At 39.9% G+C, this 20568-nt stretch overlaps 1 protein-coding gene across 1 annotated transcript in view; it reads right to left on the reverse strand.

Moving 5' to 3' along the window:
- Positions 1–20568, reverse strand: part of GRIA3 (glutamate ionotropic receptor AMPA type subunit 3) — a 161953-nt gene that overhangs the window by 62822 nt on the left and 78563 nt on the right. The window contains exons 4-5 of the mRNA XM_009275302.1: positions 5217–5270; positions 3547–3708 (exon numbers count right to left, since the gene is read on the reverse strand). Of these exons, the coding sequence (XP_009273577.1) occupies positions 3547–3708; positions 5217–5270 (216 nt within the window). The remainder of the gene's footprint in view (positions 1–3546; positions 3709–5216; positions 5271–20568) is intronic.

Genomic DNA, 20568 nt, shown 5'->3' on the forward strand with positions numbered 1-20568 from the left:
TGCTTGCTCTGTCTTGCCGCAGGTGCTTTATGCCGTTTAACAATTCCATCTATTTTAATTAACAAATTAAAAATATTTTCATTTTGTATAGCACATAGCAGCAAAATAACAAAACCAGTTTAGAGTTGCATAAAGTTTAAATTTAATTGGAAGCTTGCTCATCTAAATGAGGTCGCTACAAAAGTCTGCAATTCCATGCTGGCCCATACTGCTACCAATAGCAAAGAGCAGCTCATATTTGGTTTTTGCTGGGAGTATTCTTTTTCTTTTTAACAAGATTGCCAAGACAGACAGTTCTGAATTAAAGCTAAAATAAATCATTTCTGTTTGGACCACAATCCTGATTAGGTAGCATCTGTGGCAAGGAATAGATCAGATTACTTTTCTTGGAAGACAGCTATACAAGCATATAATCACAAAATACACTTTAGGCATTACATCTCCTCGGTAATTGCCCACCTGCCTTCTCTTACTCCACGATGAATCTGATGAGGGTGGTAAGCTTTGTGTAGCAACAACTCTTCAACAAAACCCCCAGACTCCTTAACTACCTGTTCATGTTGCTGTCATCTTCATCCATTACTTGTCGTATGTATCTGGCGACACCCCCCAATGCTATAAATTTAGTATCACCTACGAAATGTCATGGAGGTGTTTTTTTCACATTTTTTCCACATTTATGTGTTTACCTGAAAGTTCTTCCCTGCTAGAGTGGCCCAGGCTTTACATATGGCATCATTGGTTTTCACCGGCATTACAGCACACCTACAATTTAAGGGTCTGTGCACAGGAGACCATTTCAATATGTACATACTCGGAGCAATTGAATGTGTTCAGTGTGTAAGACCAGATTTCAAACCCCTTGTAACTGACACTTTGTATTTCCACAGTCTTTGTAAGAGAACGAAGAGAAGAAAAAAAGAATGTAAGGGGTATCTGCATGCACTGGTACGCCTGCCCTTCTTTTGGCTGTCTGTGATACCATAGAGCTCCTGGCTCCTGATGAACCTTACGCTGGAGTTAGTGCCAGAAGACATGCTGCCCATGCATGAATTAGAAAGGTGGAAATCCAAGTTTCAACTGCACATTCAGCTACTCTCTTTGTGGATAAGACTTATTAAATTCAGAAGTTGTTACTGCTACCCTGTAGAGCAGGATAGCACAATTGGTGGTCTGTATTTCTTAAAAATGTGTATTATTTTATTGCAAGCTCTTCAGTTTGATATAAAGCCTTAGGAAATCTGCACAGAACAAGGCATGTCTGCATGTGCAGATCAAGAGAATCGTATCTGATAAACTTGTGCAAAGGTAGGACTGTGAAGAAGGTTATACAGCAGCCATTCTTACTGAGTTTTAAATGACAGCAGTTTATAAACTCTTACTGGGTGTGTGTGGGATGGTTCCTGCTCTGACTGTATCTAGATACAGGTGCTCTTCTGATCCTGCCCACCTTTACCTCTTCCTGTGATGCTTTGCAATGATCACCCTCTCCTCTTTTAGTAAGTTAACAAAGGTTATACGTCACATTCCGCACAATATAGAACCAGATAGTAATTTTAAGGTATTTGTTCTTGAATTAAAAAAATCTTGTAAGAGCTGTCCAATCTAGCACTACGTAAAACTTACATGCTGATAATTTTTCCAGCAGACTGCGTCAATTGTCAGTAACCTTAATGCAGTCCCTTCCAAGTCATGCCAAGAGAGCTATCTAATTTTCTACTTTATTTGAATTCTACTTATAAATGCATGAGCATGCAAAGAGAAAAAAGAGAGAGAGAAGGGAAAGGCTGATAAAATACAGAATAAATTAAACATCAGGGCTTTAATCTCTAGGCAATTTTATTTCCTAATCAAAAATATTGTACATCCATTTTTAAGTATGCTTTTTGTCTGATTGACAAATACTGTGCACATTTCTGTAATGATCGGTACATTTGTGGAAAAGTAATGTAATCTTTGTGTTTGTACCACATACTTAAGACTATTTTTTAAGAATGGAGAATAATTTTTCCCTCAAGGTAAATCACTTTCAAGTGGAATAAAATCTTCCCAGGTTAACTTTATATATTTCAGAGCTTTTAAGATTAGTACAATACTTATCTTCACTTCTGCATCACTGCTAGGAAGCTTTAGAAAGCAGGCCTAGGTCCTAATCAACAGGGAACAATACACTAATCCGAGTTTTGTGGGCCTCTGTTTGCCTTTCTTTGCTTCCTCTGAAATGCCAGCAAGGCTGTGGGATGGCGCTGGATTAAGATAATTTTCCTTCCCCATAGAAATCACATGATCCCAGGGATGGAAAAGTATGCCTCCAAATGGCATTGGCCTTCTGGCAGCAGAACCACATAACTGGTTGTTAACATAACACAGTGCTACCACCTACTCTGGTGTCCCCCCATGCTTTGGACTGGACTAGATTTTTCCCTTCTAGCTAGTATTTTATGCTTCCCTGAATTTTGTCTTACTAATATCAAGACGTTACTCCAGTTTATTGGAGTAATTTTGAATTCCAAATCTGTTCATCAGTTTGCATGTGTCCCTCCCAAATCAAGCAGGAAAGACATGTCAGCAGGAAAGAACTGTCTCATCATGGCTGTGGTTCTTAGATAGGTTTGGCTTCCCTGAGACAGTCAGTATACATGAGGTGGAGGACTGGACTCCCGGGAGTGACAGAATTTAAGGTCCTCTTATACACCACCAGTTCCAGGTTTTATTCACCTATGCGTATTGATGAAAAAGAACAGGTCTCACCAAAAGAGGAAGAGAAAGAAGGAACACAATAGGAATATTAATAATTTGCAGTGGTCCTAGAAGATTTGATGACTTCAATCACTGGACAGAGTATCCTTGATGCACTCCTTGACTGGACAGTGAATAGCATCCCTCTCTGCTACAGAGATGCTGAGGTACAAAAAAATCCGCGGGAGATATTAACTGGTTGCGAGTCTCCTAATAAAAGCAGCCTTTAGTTCACCCAATCTACGACAGTTTTGGTGAACCTGGGACTTTCATTCAAAAAAATTTGGAAAATTTTATTGGTTGCAGATATAATATCCAGAGTGTTTAAGTAAAGGACAGCGGTGCAAAATACAGGGTTAGATTATGAGGGCAACTGTCAGCAGTGACTAGGAGGTGGCTGTGGCTCCTCAGTGAATCTAGAGCTACTTTATTTTGCACATGAAATTCTCTATTAGCATTAAAATTGACTAGTAACCCACAGTTTGCATCTAAAAACTAACATAACTAGCCCCCACCCCTACCTCAAGACTAACTCAAGAAGTTCAAGTTAAAAGTTTTTACATCCACTATACAATGACAGGATTTGCAATACCAAGCCTTTGCCTCTGAGGAACTCCCACTGTGGTGGGCACTTGTGTCCAACTAACAGCCTCTGCCTCTCTCTCTTCTGGAAGGGCAGTGAATGTTGCAACATATTCTATCAGGGATCTGTATCATACACATGCACACACCTGGGGTTAAAAAACCCCGAGTAATTGTTAAAAGCAACTCATATAGTCTCCATCACTGTCAGGGTGAAATAAATACCTTTAATGGTGAGTTTTTGGCTTCAGGGAATTCTCTTTCATCGAGCCTCACCCAGCGTTGTAGAAACTGTTGAACCATTGGGTTTTCATTATTAACAATCTGGAATCCAGTAACGTTGGCACCTCCATGCATTACTCTCTCCAGAACAATGTCTGTGAAACCCTGGGAGGACACATGTAGAAAACAAGAATCATTGCCATCCAAAATCCCTTTTCTTTGGCTCAGTTTTATCTGCTATAAGTGTAGCACAAAAGAAACTGATTAATTTCCCTCTTGTTAGCTGAAAATATTCTACGAAGGAGACAATTACTATCACAATTGGGATTGCAATAGTGGCATAGAATAGAATTTAAAATGTCTTCTTGTTCAGACCTTTGCAATAGAAAACTGTCCTGCTGTGTTGTGGCCACATGGTACGTAATATCCACTGGTCAGAAAGAAAACAGTGGGGAAACTTGAAGTATTATTTCCTCTTTTCTCCTCATCATGGTGAAAACTGGTCAAAGACCTCATCCCATTTGTACAGCAAAGTGTGCATGACGGTTCAGCGCTGGGAGCAGAAAACCTCTTAACACCCATATTGTTCTGCGGAGGCAAAGCGCACACCTCCCTGCTAGGCAGTTCTCCCTCACAGCATTACTTAACGTTTCACTTGCAGACAGAACGATATGATTCTCTCCCACTCTTGTTATTTATACCTGAGGCAGTAAATTGGTGGTTTTTTGATTAGTATGACTTGACTGCAGTCATGTTTATCTGAATGTCAATGGTTACACATGCTAAAAGGTAACCCAGAATAAGAACCCCTGTATTTCTATGCACACGCTAATCAGTGAGATCATGACTGGTTCTTATAATGCAAAATGACACATCTTAAAGTCATACAGTACTTATACTAAAAAAGGGTATTTTAAAATTTGTCTTTTCTGCTTTAATCACATCAGAACATGGATACAGAGAATCTTCTACTAAGTGGGATTGCTAACTTGAAAGTGTGAGTTTTGGAAAAACATTTTTCCACTCACAGTAGACACAGAACCCAAAAATTAGTCTTGCTGCAGGATCAATTACAATATAACATTTTTTCTAAGAAACTCCAGCAGATGGTGTTTCAAAAGCATCATAAACATCCCTGAAAGTAAATTCTAGAATCCAGAAGAAGCTCTGATACAGATAAAAATGTACTGTCTTGTCCTGGTAGGTCAACACATACGCAGGCACCACCCCACACTCTGAAATACAAAAGAACAGCTAAACAGCCTGGCTGGTTTACTTGATGGAATTGTTCTAATTTGCAGCTTTTTACCACTTATTTTATACACAAATATGCTACAATTATTTTTCCTGGAGTGCTTAAATTTCAAGTATGTTACACAGAAGATTACGGTTATCAAGTGTCTTCTTTATGAGGATACAAATTAGTGGAAAACATATAATTAAACTATTATTTTAAAATTAGTAGAGGGTATGAGCTTCTTAGACAAAAGAAAGACCATAATTGAGTACAAATGACTATAACATACCAGTTCTAGTATTTACTGAAGTAATTTCTCAACATCCAAGAACTCATCCATGCATTTCCTCTTCTGCTGATTAAAGCTGCCACAACCTGAACAGAATATATTACCCTCTAAACCTTAACTATACTTGTAATGAAGAAAAGTTCTTACCAGGTTAGCTAACATGTAGTGATAGCCTCTAGAATGTTTGCCGAGGATTACAACCTGTGTGAAGAAAAAAATTACATATTACTCAGTTGTAAGAGGATGACTCTTAACTAGTGGAAAACACCAGAGAATGAACATTTTGGTAATCCTCTATGCCCAATCCATGGGCAGCATGAGTGCTACAGACCTGTGGCTTTACAGACACGATGCAGTTATTTGTGTTTTTAAAACACACAGGCAGAGTACAAAGAAGAGTAACTCACAAGGCTGAGAAGACTCCGCTTGCGGAGATGACCTTACCTGGCAATCTCACCCTTGTGATCACAGTGTCTCCCCTGCTGACCAGGTTAATTTTAGTTACCAGTTCAAGTATTTCTGCTCTGAAATGAGGTAACACTGTATCTGTCTACTTTGTTCCTTGTTTGTGGAGTGTATGAGAGGCGGGTGACACAGCCCAGCCACTCACTGTGTTTATTAAACTGTACCAGCACAGCGGGGCTCGGTAGGCTCCAGGTCGTACAGGGGGTTTCCTGCCATGAGAACCCTGGCCAAGCCTTGTCGTATATGAATGCTTAAAGTTAAATTCCTAAAGTTATAAGCAGTGACCTTCATTGCCTTTTGACAGCTTTCAAAAGGCCTGAAAACTTGTTGCTTCCAGTGCATCTAAATGGACACATCTGACCTTACATGTTTAGCCAAAATTTATACTAAATGTGATGTAGCACATTTCACTAAACCAACATCTCCTGCCCTCCCTGACCTCGCTTGGGCATCTCTCTGTACAAATGGAGTCATTAAATGGAATCACTAAGAGACAAAAAAGCAGCAAGATGAACTGAGCAGCTGGATTCTGTAAGGGTAACCGGGAGGAGTGGAGGCAGCACTGTCTGGCAAACTTGAATTCTGCCATCCTGTGTGTTCGTCCCCACTCCAGTAATACTGTGTTTTTGCAGAAAGAAGGAAAAAACACAGTTCCCATGTCTATGCAGCTGGCTGACGGCTCACCAGCAATACTCCTTGTGCAAGATTATGCCACTGCACCTAGCACTATTCCCTTGCCTTCAGATTATAATAATCTCAGTAACATCCATCCAGTCCCACAGCCATCAGGTGGAACAATATCCAGCAGCAAGAATTTAATTAATAATTGTGGTGATTACCTGTGTGTCAGGACAGAATCAAACTTACCCAGACTTGCTGGGTTAAACTAATAAAAGTTAAAAATAGCAAACATAATGCTGGCGATACACCACAGGCATATCACTGACTATACCCTATGAGCAGCTCAAGTGAACAGATGATGCTTTTTGATGGCGAATCATCTGAAAATCTATACATACCATACTAACGTACTTCTCCATGGTCACAGATAAACACTCCAAATGCCATACTCTAAAAGACATCTTTTCAACATGACCACTTACGTCTTTGCTAAAAACAGATGACATTTGAGTCATTGACTTTAGAAATACTGCTGAGCCTGTTAAAGTTCTTGATTAAATTATTAAGTTCCCAATTGCCTCTTTGGGTTGTCTTGTCCTTAATAGATGCCATTTCTTTTAAATTCACATTTAATTCTGTAGGAATTTGCATACTTCCAGCAGTCTGAAAATAAATTGCTGTTCAGGTCCTCTTGAGAACTGTATGTACACTCTGTCGGTAGAAAGCATCTGCTTTCCTACGCTCACATTTGTTTTCTATGGAAATGTGCAGGCTTCCTTCAGATCATCTGGTGCGCATGCTATTTGCATACTGAATTCTCTGTATGTTTTAATTTCACCTTAAAGGCAATGATTTACTTTTAAAAGGTTAGAGACAAAGAACTTACTTCATAACATCAATACTCTCTGTCGTTTTAACCTTAGTAACAAATAAGAAAGCTTTTACATTTCTATCCAGAAATGTGTTTATTTAAGAGAAAAATACCACGACAGATGAAGTCAGAGGCTGTAAGAAAAACATACATGGAGCTGCTACAGGCATCAGGAGCAATATTGCAAATAGGAAATGTAGGACTCATTAGCATAGATCAGACTCAACTTCCATCTCATCTGTTGTCATGTCTCCAAAATGACCAGCAATAATTCTGTTTAGTCCCTTAGAGAGGTTCAACATACTACAGTCAAGCTTTAATTCATAAAGCATCTTTCAGAAGTGACCTGCCAGTATTTCTACTCACGCAAGCAACCATGTTAGTTCATAATTATTTAACTGGATCTTAACAACATTTTTAAAATTCACTACACACGCTATCCTAAATCTTAACAAGCACGACTCTCCTCCTCCCCCACTCTCCACCCTCTACCAACTGTCCAGCACCTTGAATGGAGCTGCTGGATTAGCGAGCCCAGCAGAAACAATCACAGACATCAGCATTAGTCCTAAGGGAGCGAAGGGATGGATAAAGCTTTTTTATGAAGAAGAAAAACAGGAGTATAACAAATAAATCTCATCAACTGCTTATATATTGTGAAGCTTATAGAGAAAGTGGGATATTGAATAGTGGTGGTGAATAGAAAGCCAGGATTACAGGACAAGGATTTCACAGAGCTACATGTCTTTGGTAAGTTTCACTTCCGAGACTTAATATTGCTTTCACCTTGACTGAAAGAAAAGCTTATAAGATTTTACACTGAACAAAGGAGGAGGGGAAAAAATGGCTGGAAACTGTCATGAATAATTCAGACTTCTGATCCCACGTAATTCTTGCCTTGTAGATAAAAAGATCATAATGTCAGGTTTGATATAGAACCAAATAAAGTTTGTATTTTCAATTAACTCTTTGGATATTTCCAATTAATAAAGAGAAAATCCAGAGGGAACATAATTAAAATGTATCTGGTTTTAAAAGAAAAGTCAAATCTGCTGGCCAGCACTAGGCTTACTGGAAGTACAGACCTATATGCCAGATTTGAGAAATTAAGTCAGCGTTGCCAGTTTTAGTTTTTCATTTGCCTGGTGAAGTTATTTTTTTGAATGAAAGCATAAAGACAACTTGGTTTCCACTGCATCAGTCATCATGATAATAAATAGGCAACTACAATTTTCTGCCTTAGCTTTTACATTTTTCTTACAATTTTGGAAGATAGCATTATAGAGATTAACTGGCTAATATTAAATTGGTATGGAGCATCGTGATATTTCTAAAGCAATAATGATGATTCTCTCACGGGGTAGTTCAAAGGCTTCACAACACCTAAGAGGAAGGACAGTGAAAAGGAAGCAAAATCACTTTAATACTAACCTCACAATTACTCCGTTACCTTTTGACTTATTCCCTACTCAAATTACAACCACAGCTAGTTCCTGGGCTAGAACATGGATTTGGGTCTTTTGGCCATGAAAATTAAACGTTGGAGTTTAGGGTGAAGGGAACATTACGAGGAGACCGGTGAACTCTTAGATGAAAGTCAAGGCAGGGAAGCCGCTTTAAACAGTAGTGATGGAGACAGATCTGGGGGTTTCACTGGAATATTTCTCCAAGGACTTGACAAGGAACTAAGAATGGTAAGAACAGAGTGTGTAGGTGAACAGTAGTAACAGACCAGGCAAGGAAAGAATGGGTTAATGAAAGACAGGACTCTGTGGGCTCAAAAGAAATCAAGCAATGGAAAAATAGTGCAGGCTTGGTAGGTGGGACTGAGCAGTCACATTTTGTCTTTTAGAAATATCAATGGTTTGTCTCCAATTCATAAAAGTGAAAGATAATTTTTCTTTTAAGGATGGAGGAAATCACAGAACAGGTGAGGTTGGCAAAGGCCTCTAGAGATTGACTATTCCAACCCCCTAGCTCAAAGCAGGGGCAGCTAGAGCAGGCTGCTCAGGACCATGTCCAGTCAGGTTTTGAATATCCCCAAAGACAGAGATTCTACAAGTTCTTTGGGCAGCCTGTGTCAGTGTCTGACCACCCTCACAGTAAAAATTATTTTTCTTATGTTTAAACAGAATTTCCTGCATTTCAGTTCGTGCCCTTGCCTCTTGTCTTGTCACTGAGCACTGCTGAGACTCTGAAACTCAGTGAGACTCTCCGAGAAGAGTCTGGCTCCATCTTCTTCATTCCTTCCCATCAGGTGTTTGCAGACATTATTAATATCCCCCCCCCAGAGCTTTCTCCTCTCCAGGCTACGCAACCTGAGTTCTCTCAGCCTGTCCTTGTATGTCAGATGCTCCAGTCCCTTAATCATCGTAGGAGGCCCGTCACTAGACTTACTCCAGGACGTCCATGTCTTTCCTATACTAGTGAGCCCAGAACTGTACACGGCACTTCAGATGCGGCCTCACCAGTGCTGAGTAGAGGGGAAGGAGCACCTCTATTGACCTGCTGACCATGCTAATCCTATGCAGCCCAGGATGCTGTTGGCCTTCTTTGCTGTGAGAGTGCAGCACTGGCTTGTGCTCAACTTGTCTGCCAGGACCCCAAGATCCTTCTCTGCAGAACTGCTTTCCAGCCAGGAAGCCTCTACCCAGTCTGTACTGGTGCATGGGGTTATTCTTCCCCAGGTGCAGGGCTTTGCATTTCCCTTTGTTGAACTTCATGAGGTTCCTCTCCGTCTACTTCACCAGCCTGTCAAAGTATTGCAGCACAACTACCTGGTGTATCAAACACTTCTCCTAATTTGGTATCATCTGCAAACTGGCTGAGAGTGCGCTCCACCCCATAACCTTCAGATCATTAATAGAGAAGTTAAACAGTATTAGCCCCAGTACCTTTAGGGTACTCCAAATAGTAGCTAGCCTCCAGCTGGCCTTTGTGTTGCTGATCACAACCCTCTAAGCCCAGCAGTTCAGTCACTTTTAAATCCACCTTACTGCCTCTGTGGGCTTTGATTTTAAAGAGTCATTGAAAAATACAAGCTAAGAGGATATGCTTGAACTTTTACCTAGAGAAGTAGCTATCATGATTTTGGCAGCAGCGAAAAGAAAACTACCATGTCCGATTAGTACCTGTTTGGAGGTCATCTTCCCTTCAATTGAATCCACTGCCACCTGGTCAGTTTAGTCTGTTTAATCAAAGTTATTTATCATCCCTTATTTATAAACGAAAAAAGAAAGAAAAAATTAGATCACAAAAGTACAGACTACCTCATCTACAGCTCAAAACCCTGGTATTTTATGAGTCTATTAGATCTTTCCATAACATAAAGTACTGATGCTGACAGGCAGTATTGCCACAAAGAAGGTCTAAAGATTTTTACTGTGCTTTTCATACCTGACAGGTGGCAGAAATATGCCACTTAAATGGAATGACAGGCAGAGCTCTGACCTGCTGTAATGTGTCTTTCCATTTCGACCACATCTGGGAACAATGAGGCAGTTTAACTCTAGAACTCTTCTTTCCTAGGTTTCAGAGAGAGAGCAAGAAAAATGAGATTTCCTATAAGCTCAGAGTAAAAACGATTTTGTTGTCTTTGTTGAGGTTATTCATGCATTAATTTGGATTCCACTTTTGCAAAAAGCCCACATTTAACTTCAAGCATTTCTACAGATTTTTAAGTATACGTGTATGTTTCTGGGACAGGAGAGCTTAGCTACCTCCAGGTGAGCAGTAATGTGCCTTTATACCTTGCTATAGAAATACAATTATGACACCTTTGCCTTCAAAGCAGTGTGCAAATGCCAGAAGTGATGGCATGATTCTTTCTTTTCAGCAGCAAACAAGCGAAACAGATAAATGGACTCAAGTAAAAAAAAATTCAACAGCATCGTCAGGATCAGCTATCAGTGTTGATAGCACTTCGTGGGAACAGCATGGATATCAAACACAGCAACAACTGTCTGACAAGTCTAAATTGTTGTGGAGCACACTGTCTTCTCTCCTGGGTATCAGGTCAGGTGTTTTCTAGTTTCTATCCCTATTGATAGCATTTCTGTTCTGAGGATGGAGTTACTTAAAGCTTATCTCAGACCTGAGCAGCTCCTACCTGATATTGGACTGAATGATTGAAAATTTGTGCCCTGTGATGCAGCACCCTATTGGACCAGTGGCACTGACTAATTTGGTCTTCAGGACACACTTAAGAAAGGAGAGGAACAGAGTATCAGGGTGACAATCCAATTAGTTCAATAAAAGCTGAAGTCAAGGCCCAAAAAGTTCTTGTCAGTATGTTAGCAAGGACGTTTAGCTTATCTTGAGCGGCATCTGCAATGTACTGCATCTCAGTTCTGTTTCTACCACTCAGGAAAAGGAGAAACTGAAGAAGCCCTTCAGCTGGAAAAGAGAGTCCTCTCCCTGGCTTCCCTCCCACTCCTGTAGACCCTTGCTGCAGTGGGGGAGCTGCCCATGGGGCTTGCAGACACTGCACTTCAGTTCTCTGGGGTCAGTGCACTGTTAACAGCAATGCAATTACCTTCTAAAGTGTTATCATGTGGGCAAAGGTGCAATAGCATTTGACAGCCATACATAATCATTCCTCACTATGTTTACTTTGCACAGGTCACCCCTTGTCATGTAAATTTTCCAGATAGGAGTAGGATAAATAGGAGGAGAACAGAAAACAAAAACTCTCCTGAAATGTGAACAGGATTTTCCTCATCTAATCAGATGCCATAGTAAAAATAAGATCCCTTGTAACCTCAGTAGATCTATTTAAATTTGCAGTGCCCACTCCCCTGCTTTCCAATACTGCTTTCTGCTCCTGCAGAAAGAGCGAGTTCCCTTTGATGATTATAAACACTAGACAAGGCTCGATCTTCCCTGAGTAAATTTATAAAAAACAGCTTTTTTGGTGTCATGATTTTGTCTCTTTCTATCACACCAACACCACCAGCACCAACATATGAGGTTCCAAAGGGACCACAATCCTGCGGTGGCAAAAGATACGGAATGGCTAGTGGTAGTCTGTCACAGCCAAACAAGTGAAGTTGTCCTGCCTTTAACTCCACGGAAATAAAGCCATTTCCATGTTTGGTAGAAGTGGCTTCCCTCATTCAAAGGGTCAAACCCTCATGATTATACTTGTAGTGCAAACCCAGGGAACGCGATTTATTTCTTCACTTAGTATTAATGGGATGGCAATTTGGCCACCAGGGATTGTGATGCTGTAAAATATGCAGTAAACAATGATTTCATTTATATGAAGAATGAGTACTGTATTAAATTTGAGTTAAATATTAAATGAAGAATGTATTAAATATTAAGATGAAGATTCTACACACGCATTATTTGTTGCAGATAAAAATAACTGCATATATAGTTGAGATTAATTCATCCACCATTTCAGAGGCTTCATGTCCTTTAGGGAATGTCACAAATCCATACACAGTCCCAACTGCTGGATTTTGTATGTTTGTGCAGTATTAAGAATTTTACTTCCATGCAACTGCCACCTTGTACATTTGTGACTACACCTCATAACCGAAAACCTACTTTCCTCTATAGCACAGTATCAAGATCATTTGTTTTGGCTTACAAAACATTCTTCAAACAGCTTTTGGCTCTTCTGCAACGTATCTCTCATGGGAGATAATTTCCTAGAGAACAGGAATCTCCTAGAAGAAGGGGACAAAAATGTGCATGATGGAAGCAGGGATCTGAGATGCCTTTGAAGCATTTTATTAAAGTTTTTCCCTCTCTGGCCCCCTTCTTGTGCCCTTCTCTCCCTTGCTTCTCTCCTTGATGATAGTCACATCAAGAGTGAAATTTTACTTTTAGGCCACCTCCAAATAGGTGATGGTTGTGCATGTTAGTCCTTGGAGGGTAATTAAATGCAGCATCTGAAAGTTGTACTGTACTTCGTTCTCCCTCCATATGGCTAAACTTTCTCTTCCCATAACTAATCTGACATTTGCTGATTGAAGATTGTGTAGTGGAATATGCATTTCATTTGTGCATAAAAGGTTACATTAGATATTACTTAGGAAAAAAATTACAAACTGCAACATAGGTTCTAAGGGCATGATACTTTCTCCTAATTTCTTTCAGTGTGATAACAAAATTTTCTGTGAATTTTCTGTGCCCTGAAACAATTTTCCTAAATTCATTTTCCTTGGTGTGACTTAGCAATATTGTCAGATTAACTAATCTGTTGGCACAGTTATTGTTAAAGGACATATTCTACTGCAAAACATCAGACCCTGGAGGACACTGAGATGAAGAGTTTTATGATCCCTGGTAACTGACATTCATAATCACTATTTACTCTTTAAATTAATTAAATAAACTTTTATTTGTATCAAAATCTCCTCTTTGTTTAGCCAGATGAGAACAGTGTTATATCTCTCAGGACTGCATCTCTCTTCACAAGTCATGTCCTGCAATACGAAGACCTTCACGTCAAAATCAATCAAAACTTAAGCAACGCTTCATCACTTGAAGCTATTTCACTAAAACCAAGGTCAGATATGGGGGGTTGCTACAATCATAACAAAAGTTCTTTGTAGCATATGAAAGGGATACTAAAAATTGCTGAGACCTTTGCCTCTTATTTTGCCAAGAAATTCTCAAGAGGAGATACTTGTTCCCAGAGAGCTTCCTTGAAGAGATTTATGTGTTGTAGAAATTTTTAATTAGTGAATTCTTTAGCTTCTTGAGTGAGATTAATAAAGGAAAAATCCAGTTGTGTTCTGGAGGAATTTTTACAGTTGTATTTATGGGAAGTAAATGACTTAATTAAATATGTTACTCTGCAGCAGTAATTTCCACACATAGGTAATTTTAGCAAGGAGGCCACATTTTAATTGTCTACACAGCTCTAGTATATTCTTTGAGAAAGATCCTCCCCTGAAAAATATTCATAATGGAGTGATTTTACATCCAAGGTAATTTCACAGAGGTTCCAGTACTTTCTCAAGCCTCTGTGAAATCTTACCTTCAAAACTCATCTGAAATTTGACATGGAGACTTCAGATCTCATAAAAAAACAACCAAAACCAAATGTGTACAGGAAATTTCAAATCACAATGAACTTTCTGTGTTGAGTGTCAAAATTGCTTTAATTCCACACTGACAAACCATGCTACGGTACTCTCCTCACTGGTTTCATCTTCTAGATCTGCTGGTTCAGTGTTGTGTCTTCCTCCCTCTTTCTTGGCTATAACCCTTCTCAGGTCAGACACTACCAGACGGTCAGCAACCATGACATCAAGGGATTTGCGTTATGTTCTCTGACCTGACACAATTTTTTGGTATGATGTTCAACAATTACTTGGGTCTGAAGCTTTTCGATGTACTGTTGTCACCAAAGCTTGAATGACTTTTTTGAAGATGACTGATTTGGTAGTGTATTTGGGACTCTGCAACTTCTGTTTCTCTACATGGATCTTCCAAAGAGTCCAGGAAAACTGAAGCTCCTATTAGCTGATAGGAATGGTACACAGAGAAAGATCCTCGCTGTATTCTGTCTTCCTACTGCTTCTGATAAATTCTGAAATATTCATCTATCTTGCATCTCACACCGTTAAGGGCCACTCTTGTTCACCAGTCAAGGCCCTGTGGAAATACATCTTATGCTGCTTAAGCCTCAGTTCACCACCTCTGAGAAGAGACATGAGGCTTTGCTAACCTGAGAATGAATAGGTATCGCTGCTCTCTCTGCTCCAATACTCTAGAGAGCCCAAAAGAATAGGAATTTATGTTAACTGCTCAGATGGGTAAGCTTCTCAGCAACCATCACATGCTTTTCACTGACACACAACCACCTTTTCAAGACACCAGTATTTCTTAGTCAATTCTTCTTAGCTCAGAAAAGCTAAGCAAACAAGGGCACCTGGCCGTACTACTGGAGTTGATTGCCTTTCCCTAGCAACATTCATGGTTAAATTTCCTTCAATCTACAATGCAACCAGCTCCTATCCCATGTAACATGGTCCCATCAAAATAACATCCTCGTTTCCAACTTCACATATGCTCTCTTTACTTATGCTACCTCCTTGCTTCTCAGCAGTTGTGGATGCTCTCATTGTAGACCTCAAGGCCACATCAGGTATATCAAAATCAGCACTATCAAAACTGACTTCCAGACTAGCATCCTTCACTAAGTTTCAGAACACCTAAAGTCATCTTCACAAAGGCTATTAATATAGTAATCTTACATTTATTCTTACTTTTCCAAACCTTCTGCAGGAATCATAAATGCTTCAACGCTGTCATACAGTTTGAAGGCATATCCACATCATTAACAAGCAACTCTTTAGTGATCTTTGCATCGTGTGCCTAATCCCTGTGACACAGGAGATGGTATCTAACTATCCTTTTTGGCTTTCAATACTGTGAAACTGTATGTTGAACATTCTTAAGAGTACACTCTTGCAATCACAGGTAAACATAAACAATGCTCATTTCTTCTTCTCATATCCCACAGGGAAAACGAAACTCCTTCCATCTTAGCTGCTCAAAATATAAAAGGATGTATATCCATTGGGGGAAGACAGGAAGAAATTAGGTAAACTGAGGCACAGAGTTTTCTTTTTAAAAATACATAAATTTCCCATTTTCTCCACACTTCCCATCAGCATGTCAGAGTAAAATCCCACTATTACTCCCTGGAATTGAACAAGAGACCTTGGAAACAGAATTCTGCTTATATAAACCATTACTGCATGTCAGGATCACTTCAAACTATTATTTGGATATAACCCAGAAGTGTCGCAGTAATTCAGTCCCAATGCTCATGAGAATCTTTTGGAAGGAGTTTTGTACTGCAGAGCACTGCCTTCAAGCAGACCGAAAAATACTGAATAGTAGCCATTCTTTTTTTTTTTTTCCTTTTGAGCATTTCTTTTCCTTTTTAGATGCCCTATGAAATTAAGAAAAAAAAAAATCAGTGCAACCTCCTCTAGGAAAAACAAGGTTACTTTTTCTTATACTTTTTATTATAAATGGAATTGTACTGTGACTAGAATTGCATTCAGTTTGCTCTTTTCAATGCTGCTTCCCTATAAACAGCGCTCTGCAATATTCCCCATGTAACTTGGTGCATAAACCATGAACCAAAAGAGATTACGAAGAGTTAATTTATTTTTACTAGACTTAGTCTATGCAGCAGGGGAGGCTGTTTTACTCATATGAGGTAATAAAGTTATAGCAATATTTTTCCTTTCTGATTCTTTACATGCATTCTCCCAGGATAGAAGATACTCAGGGTATTTTTAAGGGTCTATGTATATTGTTGATAATTTTATTCATTACACATTTTGGAAGAACGAGCTTCCAGTAGTACATATGCCATTATACCTACACATGCATGCCCATGGTGTGACACAAATAAATTCAATTTAGTAACATGGGCTTTTTTTAAGCCTGGGAACATTAACTTCCTCTAAAATTGTTATGCTGTTTTCTATCCTACTGGTTGCATACTGTGGGATGAGTTTGTATTTGAGGTTTAGTTGATGACTTATAGGGCCCCATTCTTTATAAATTTAGCCCAGGCTACCCCTGGTAGCTTTAATCTGCTCCACAGAGGCCAGCGGAATTGCACTGGTATGAAGGTGGGATAAGAAACAGGAATCACGTATGAATGTATAATTACAAGCAGTGATTTGCACTGGGATGGTACTTTGCCATATTATAGCCAGATCCAAATCCATCTGTAGCCCAGAGCAAATGCACCATAGCTCTGTATCACACCTAGGGACCTCATATTTAGGGACTTCCCCCTGCGAGGCTGTAGCTATCAGTTGCTAGTGTCTTATATACTGCACCGCCAGCATCTGGGCTAAAAAAGCCCCGTGGGGTGGTCCCCACTCTGAAAATCTTGCCATTTGAACTGTAGTATAACAGTGCTCTACGAAGTGCACTTGGGAACATCTTGGTTCATGAGGGGCCCTGAAAAGCACCAGTGGTTCTCTTCCTCCCGCAGATACATGATTCATATCAGACTGAAGCCATTAATCCTGGCTTAGTCAGCTGTGAAAAAAAGACATACGCTCTTGTGCGGCTTTTCTTTTACTGAGTTAAGACTTCTTCCCTTGTAAACGAACTTATGAGACACCAGAACTATCACGCTGTCTCTGGTGATGTACAACGCCTGTTTGCACAGTGGTATTGTGCTATTACTATTCATTTTGATAGTGTGTTTCCTTCCTCTCCCTGCAGTTGGCTCATCTGAATTGTTGCCAAGATGGTTGCCTTGGAAACTAATTAAGGAAAGCCTTTGGTTAGAAGCAGAGTTTCAAGCATTAAACTATTTGAGAGACAGATGCAGAAATTAAGGTAATGTCTGCTAAGATGAAAGGGTTTATCCTTTATATGAAGAAGAAAGAGCCACATTAAATGCTAGGACTGTAACAAAGCAACTTCTATACAACACTGATTTTTAAAACCTGGGAAATGTGCAAGTGAGGGATTTTAAAATCAGCCAGGGGCTTAGAAGAGGTGACAAAGATTCCCAGAGCTATTAGGGATGGGGAGATGGACAAATACAGTGGGACAAAAACCTCAGGAGATCACATGTTGAGCAAATTCTAGCCAGCTCTCCCTTCCCCTCAAATACTCTGTATCTTTAAAAGACTTGTGAATGTTGTTTTTGAAAAATACCAGTACAGTTAATGAAAGACCAAATCCTCTCCCCACAGTCCAGGTGTGGCATGAGAAGCACCAGTGTGTACATTTGCTTCCAAAGTACATCAAATGCAGGAGTGAGAGGCTATGGCAAATGGCCCTCAGGCTCAACTTTTCTACTGAGACTGTCAACAAGGGTAACAATTAGTGCCAGCTGCAGAAGCAGCTCATACGATGTGGACACAGGCTAAATAATGAGTGGGACCCTCAGAAGGCTTTCTAAGGGCAAACGCACATGCACAAATTCTGTGCACTGAAAAGCTGCAAAGAAAGGCGAACTATGCAGCAAGTTGTGCTTTTACAGCTACCTATTAACTGAAGTTCAAAGCAAATACAATCTCTCTATGAGCACAATGGTATCAATTTAAATATTGTCTCCAGGATAATGTTCAGGATAATGGTTGACTCTATACTTGCAGCAGCGTAACTGAGAGAAGATTTTGGTTTTCTGTACATTTAATGGCAATGCAGAGGTTGCCATATAAATATGCCTGTAACTGCATAAAAGCATACTACAAATGTTGTGGTAAAAATACGCAAAATATCAAAAGCAGATGCACGTGTGTGCATTGGTGTGTGCATTTATATCCCATGAATTATCATAAAACATAAAATGAGTAATTGCTACAATCACATAAAAATAAAAACTCTAATGGTGACTTCAGGTTCAGTCACATAAAAACTCTAATGGTGACTTCAGGTTCATATGCCTCTGGCATAAGAAACCAGAGTTGCTTGGCAGCGGTCTTCTACATACAGCAGCTTGCACATTTATGGTGAGACATTTTGTATTAATTATTATTATTACTGATCAGATACATTTAAAACTGTGCTTTAATGTCTTTTGAACACTTTTAAGCTTTGTGTGCCATTATCTCAGTCATTCTGCAGGATGACTAATATTCTGTTAAATTCCTGTCATTTGGAACCTGCCTTGCTTTATGAAGTCTGGATGACAGCTTTGGAGAGACATTACTATTTACAAGCTAGAAATTCTCTCCTCAGGTATGTGTGAAATGTGCTACATGTGGGGCAGATTAACCCGAGATGTTACTTCTCTCTGCTTTAGCAATCCATCTCTGGCCCTTTACTAGTTTTACAGCTGATAGGAGCGGGCCCTTTAAGGTAGATACAGCTGTCGCTTTTGACATATGCCTATTTTTTACTTACCTTCCACTAGCTACGGTCCTGAGGGTGACTGACCCTTTCCTCCCCACACGCCCATACGGACCTGTGAGCTGCTGAAACTCTCTGGATGTGAAGGGAAAGAAGTGACCTTTCACTCTGCTTTAGATCCTGGTTTCAACAATACTCATGGGCACCTAATGAAGAAATGTCCTAAATTTTAAGTTTCTAGTTCACTGGAAACGTAAAAATGAACTGTACCAGTTTCTGAGTGATGTTACACAACACTGTACATATCAGATACTCTCTCGGAGCCTCAGTTGAACCCCCTCCTCTGCTCCGCACAGCTCCATGCAGAGGATAAAATCGGGCTGTGACACGGCCGTGGCACCGAGCCCTGGAGAACGTGGCAGGGACACACTGCTCTGGAGGCTGTGCTCCATGCAGCTCAGTACCTTCAGAGGACACGGCATCACTGGGGTTCATAAGCAAAGCAGAAGCTGAAGCTACCCATAGCTCTGCTCCTCCTTCAAGTGTCCCCCTGTGTTTATAGGCAGTTATTGTATTTTTAATTGCTACAGAGGACACAGGCAAACCCACACCAGACTATCTGTTTACAACGTAACACATAAACCAGGAAGCTTACATGAAAGCGGCGTTGATTTTTTCACTTACATTTTTCCTTATTCCTGTTGGTTTTAATGACTATTGGTCAACCGAATACTGCAGGTTTGTATTTATTCTTATGACACCCCAAATGTGAAAGCTGTTGTGCAGTGAGCACACTCTTCTGAGATCTGAACAGCTCTGCAGAGGGATGCAGCTGTAGCTGTACTGAAAACCTGCAGACCATCTTCCTAATCTCAAAATTTCAGACTCAAAGGTCGAGACATAGTCACCACTTGCACTGGACAGAGTTCAGTCTATCAGATTACCCCTTTTTAATCCTACGGATGCTTTACTTCAAGTCTTCTTTGACAGTTTGACTGTCATTGTAGAGTTTGGGGACTGCATTCTCTACTGCAATATTGCTTCTGCTTTGTGAGATGCCTCCACTCAATACAGACATTGCCTTGGAGCCTAACCTTTATGACTATGTTTGGAGATAGTGTCCTTTTGATAAAAGCATGCAGTCTCTGGAATAAACAGGTCTTTTGTAAAGTTTCACCATTTTGATCCTGAATGGAGTTTCTTCCTCCTTATTTTCCCTCAGGAGATTTTCTTCTAAATGGACATAAAGGCACTCTAGTCTGAAATTCAGCTTGTTATCTTGGGAATAAGAAAAACATATTTCTTAACTCAACAACATGTCTCTAAATACATAGTTGAACAGGCTAAAGCCTACTGTTAGTTCTCAGAAGAAAATGTTCTGTTTATGAGAACAACATTTTGTATCTATCTGTGAAGGAATACTGGGATATTTTAGCATCAGGGACAAGAAGTGTGGGGAGCTTAAGAATTCTGCATGACATAAGTGCTGCTATCTGTATGCTTGAGAGGCCACTAGATGATTAAATTGGACATAGTTTTGTTGTGCAAGGAGGGATATGGATCCACATGCTCAATGGTTATAGAATGTCCTGGTTTCAGCGGGGATAGAGTTAATTTCCTTCCTAGTAGCTGGTACAGTGCTGTGTTTGGGATTTAGTATGAGAACAATGTTGATAGCACACTGACGTTTTAGTTGTTGCTAAGTAGTGCTTACACTAGTCAAGGACTTTTCAGCTTCCC

The sequence above is a fragment of the Aptenodytes forsteri genome, unplaced genomic scaffold (genome assembly GCF_000699145.1).
Source record: "Aptenodytes forsteri isolate BGI_AS27 unplaced genomic scaffold, ASM69914v1 Scaffold143, whole genome shotgun sequence".
In the NCBI taxonomy this organism is placed as follows: Eukaryota; Metazoa; Chordata; class Aves; order Sphenisciformes; family Spheniscidae; genus Aptenodytes; species Aptenodytes forsteri.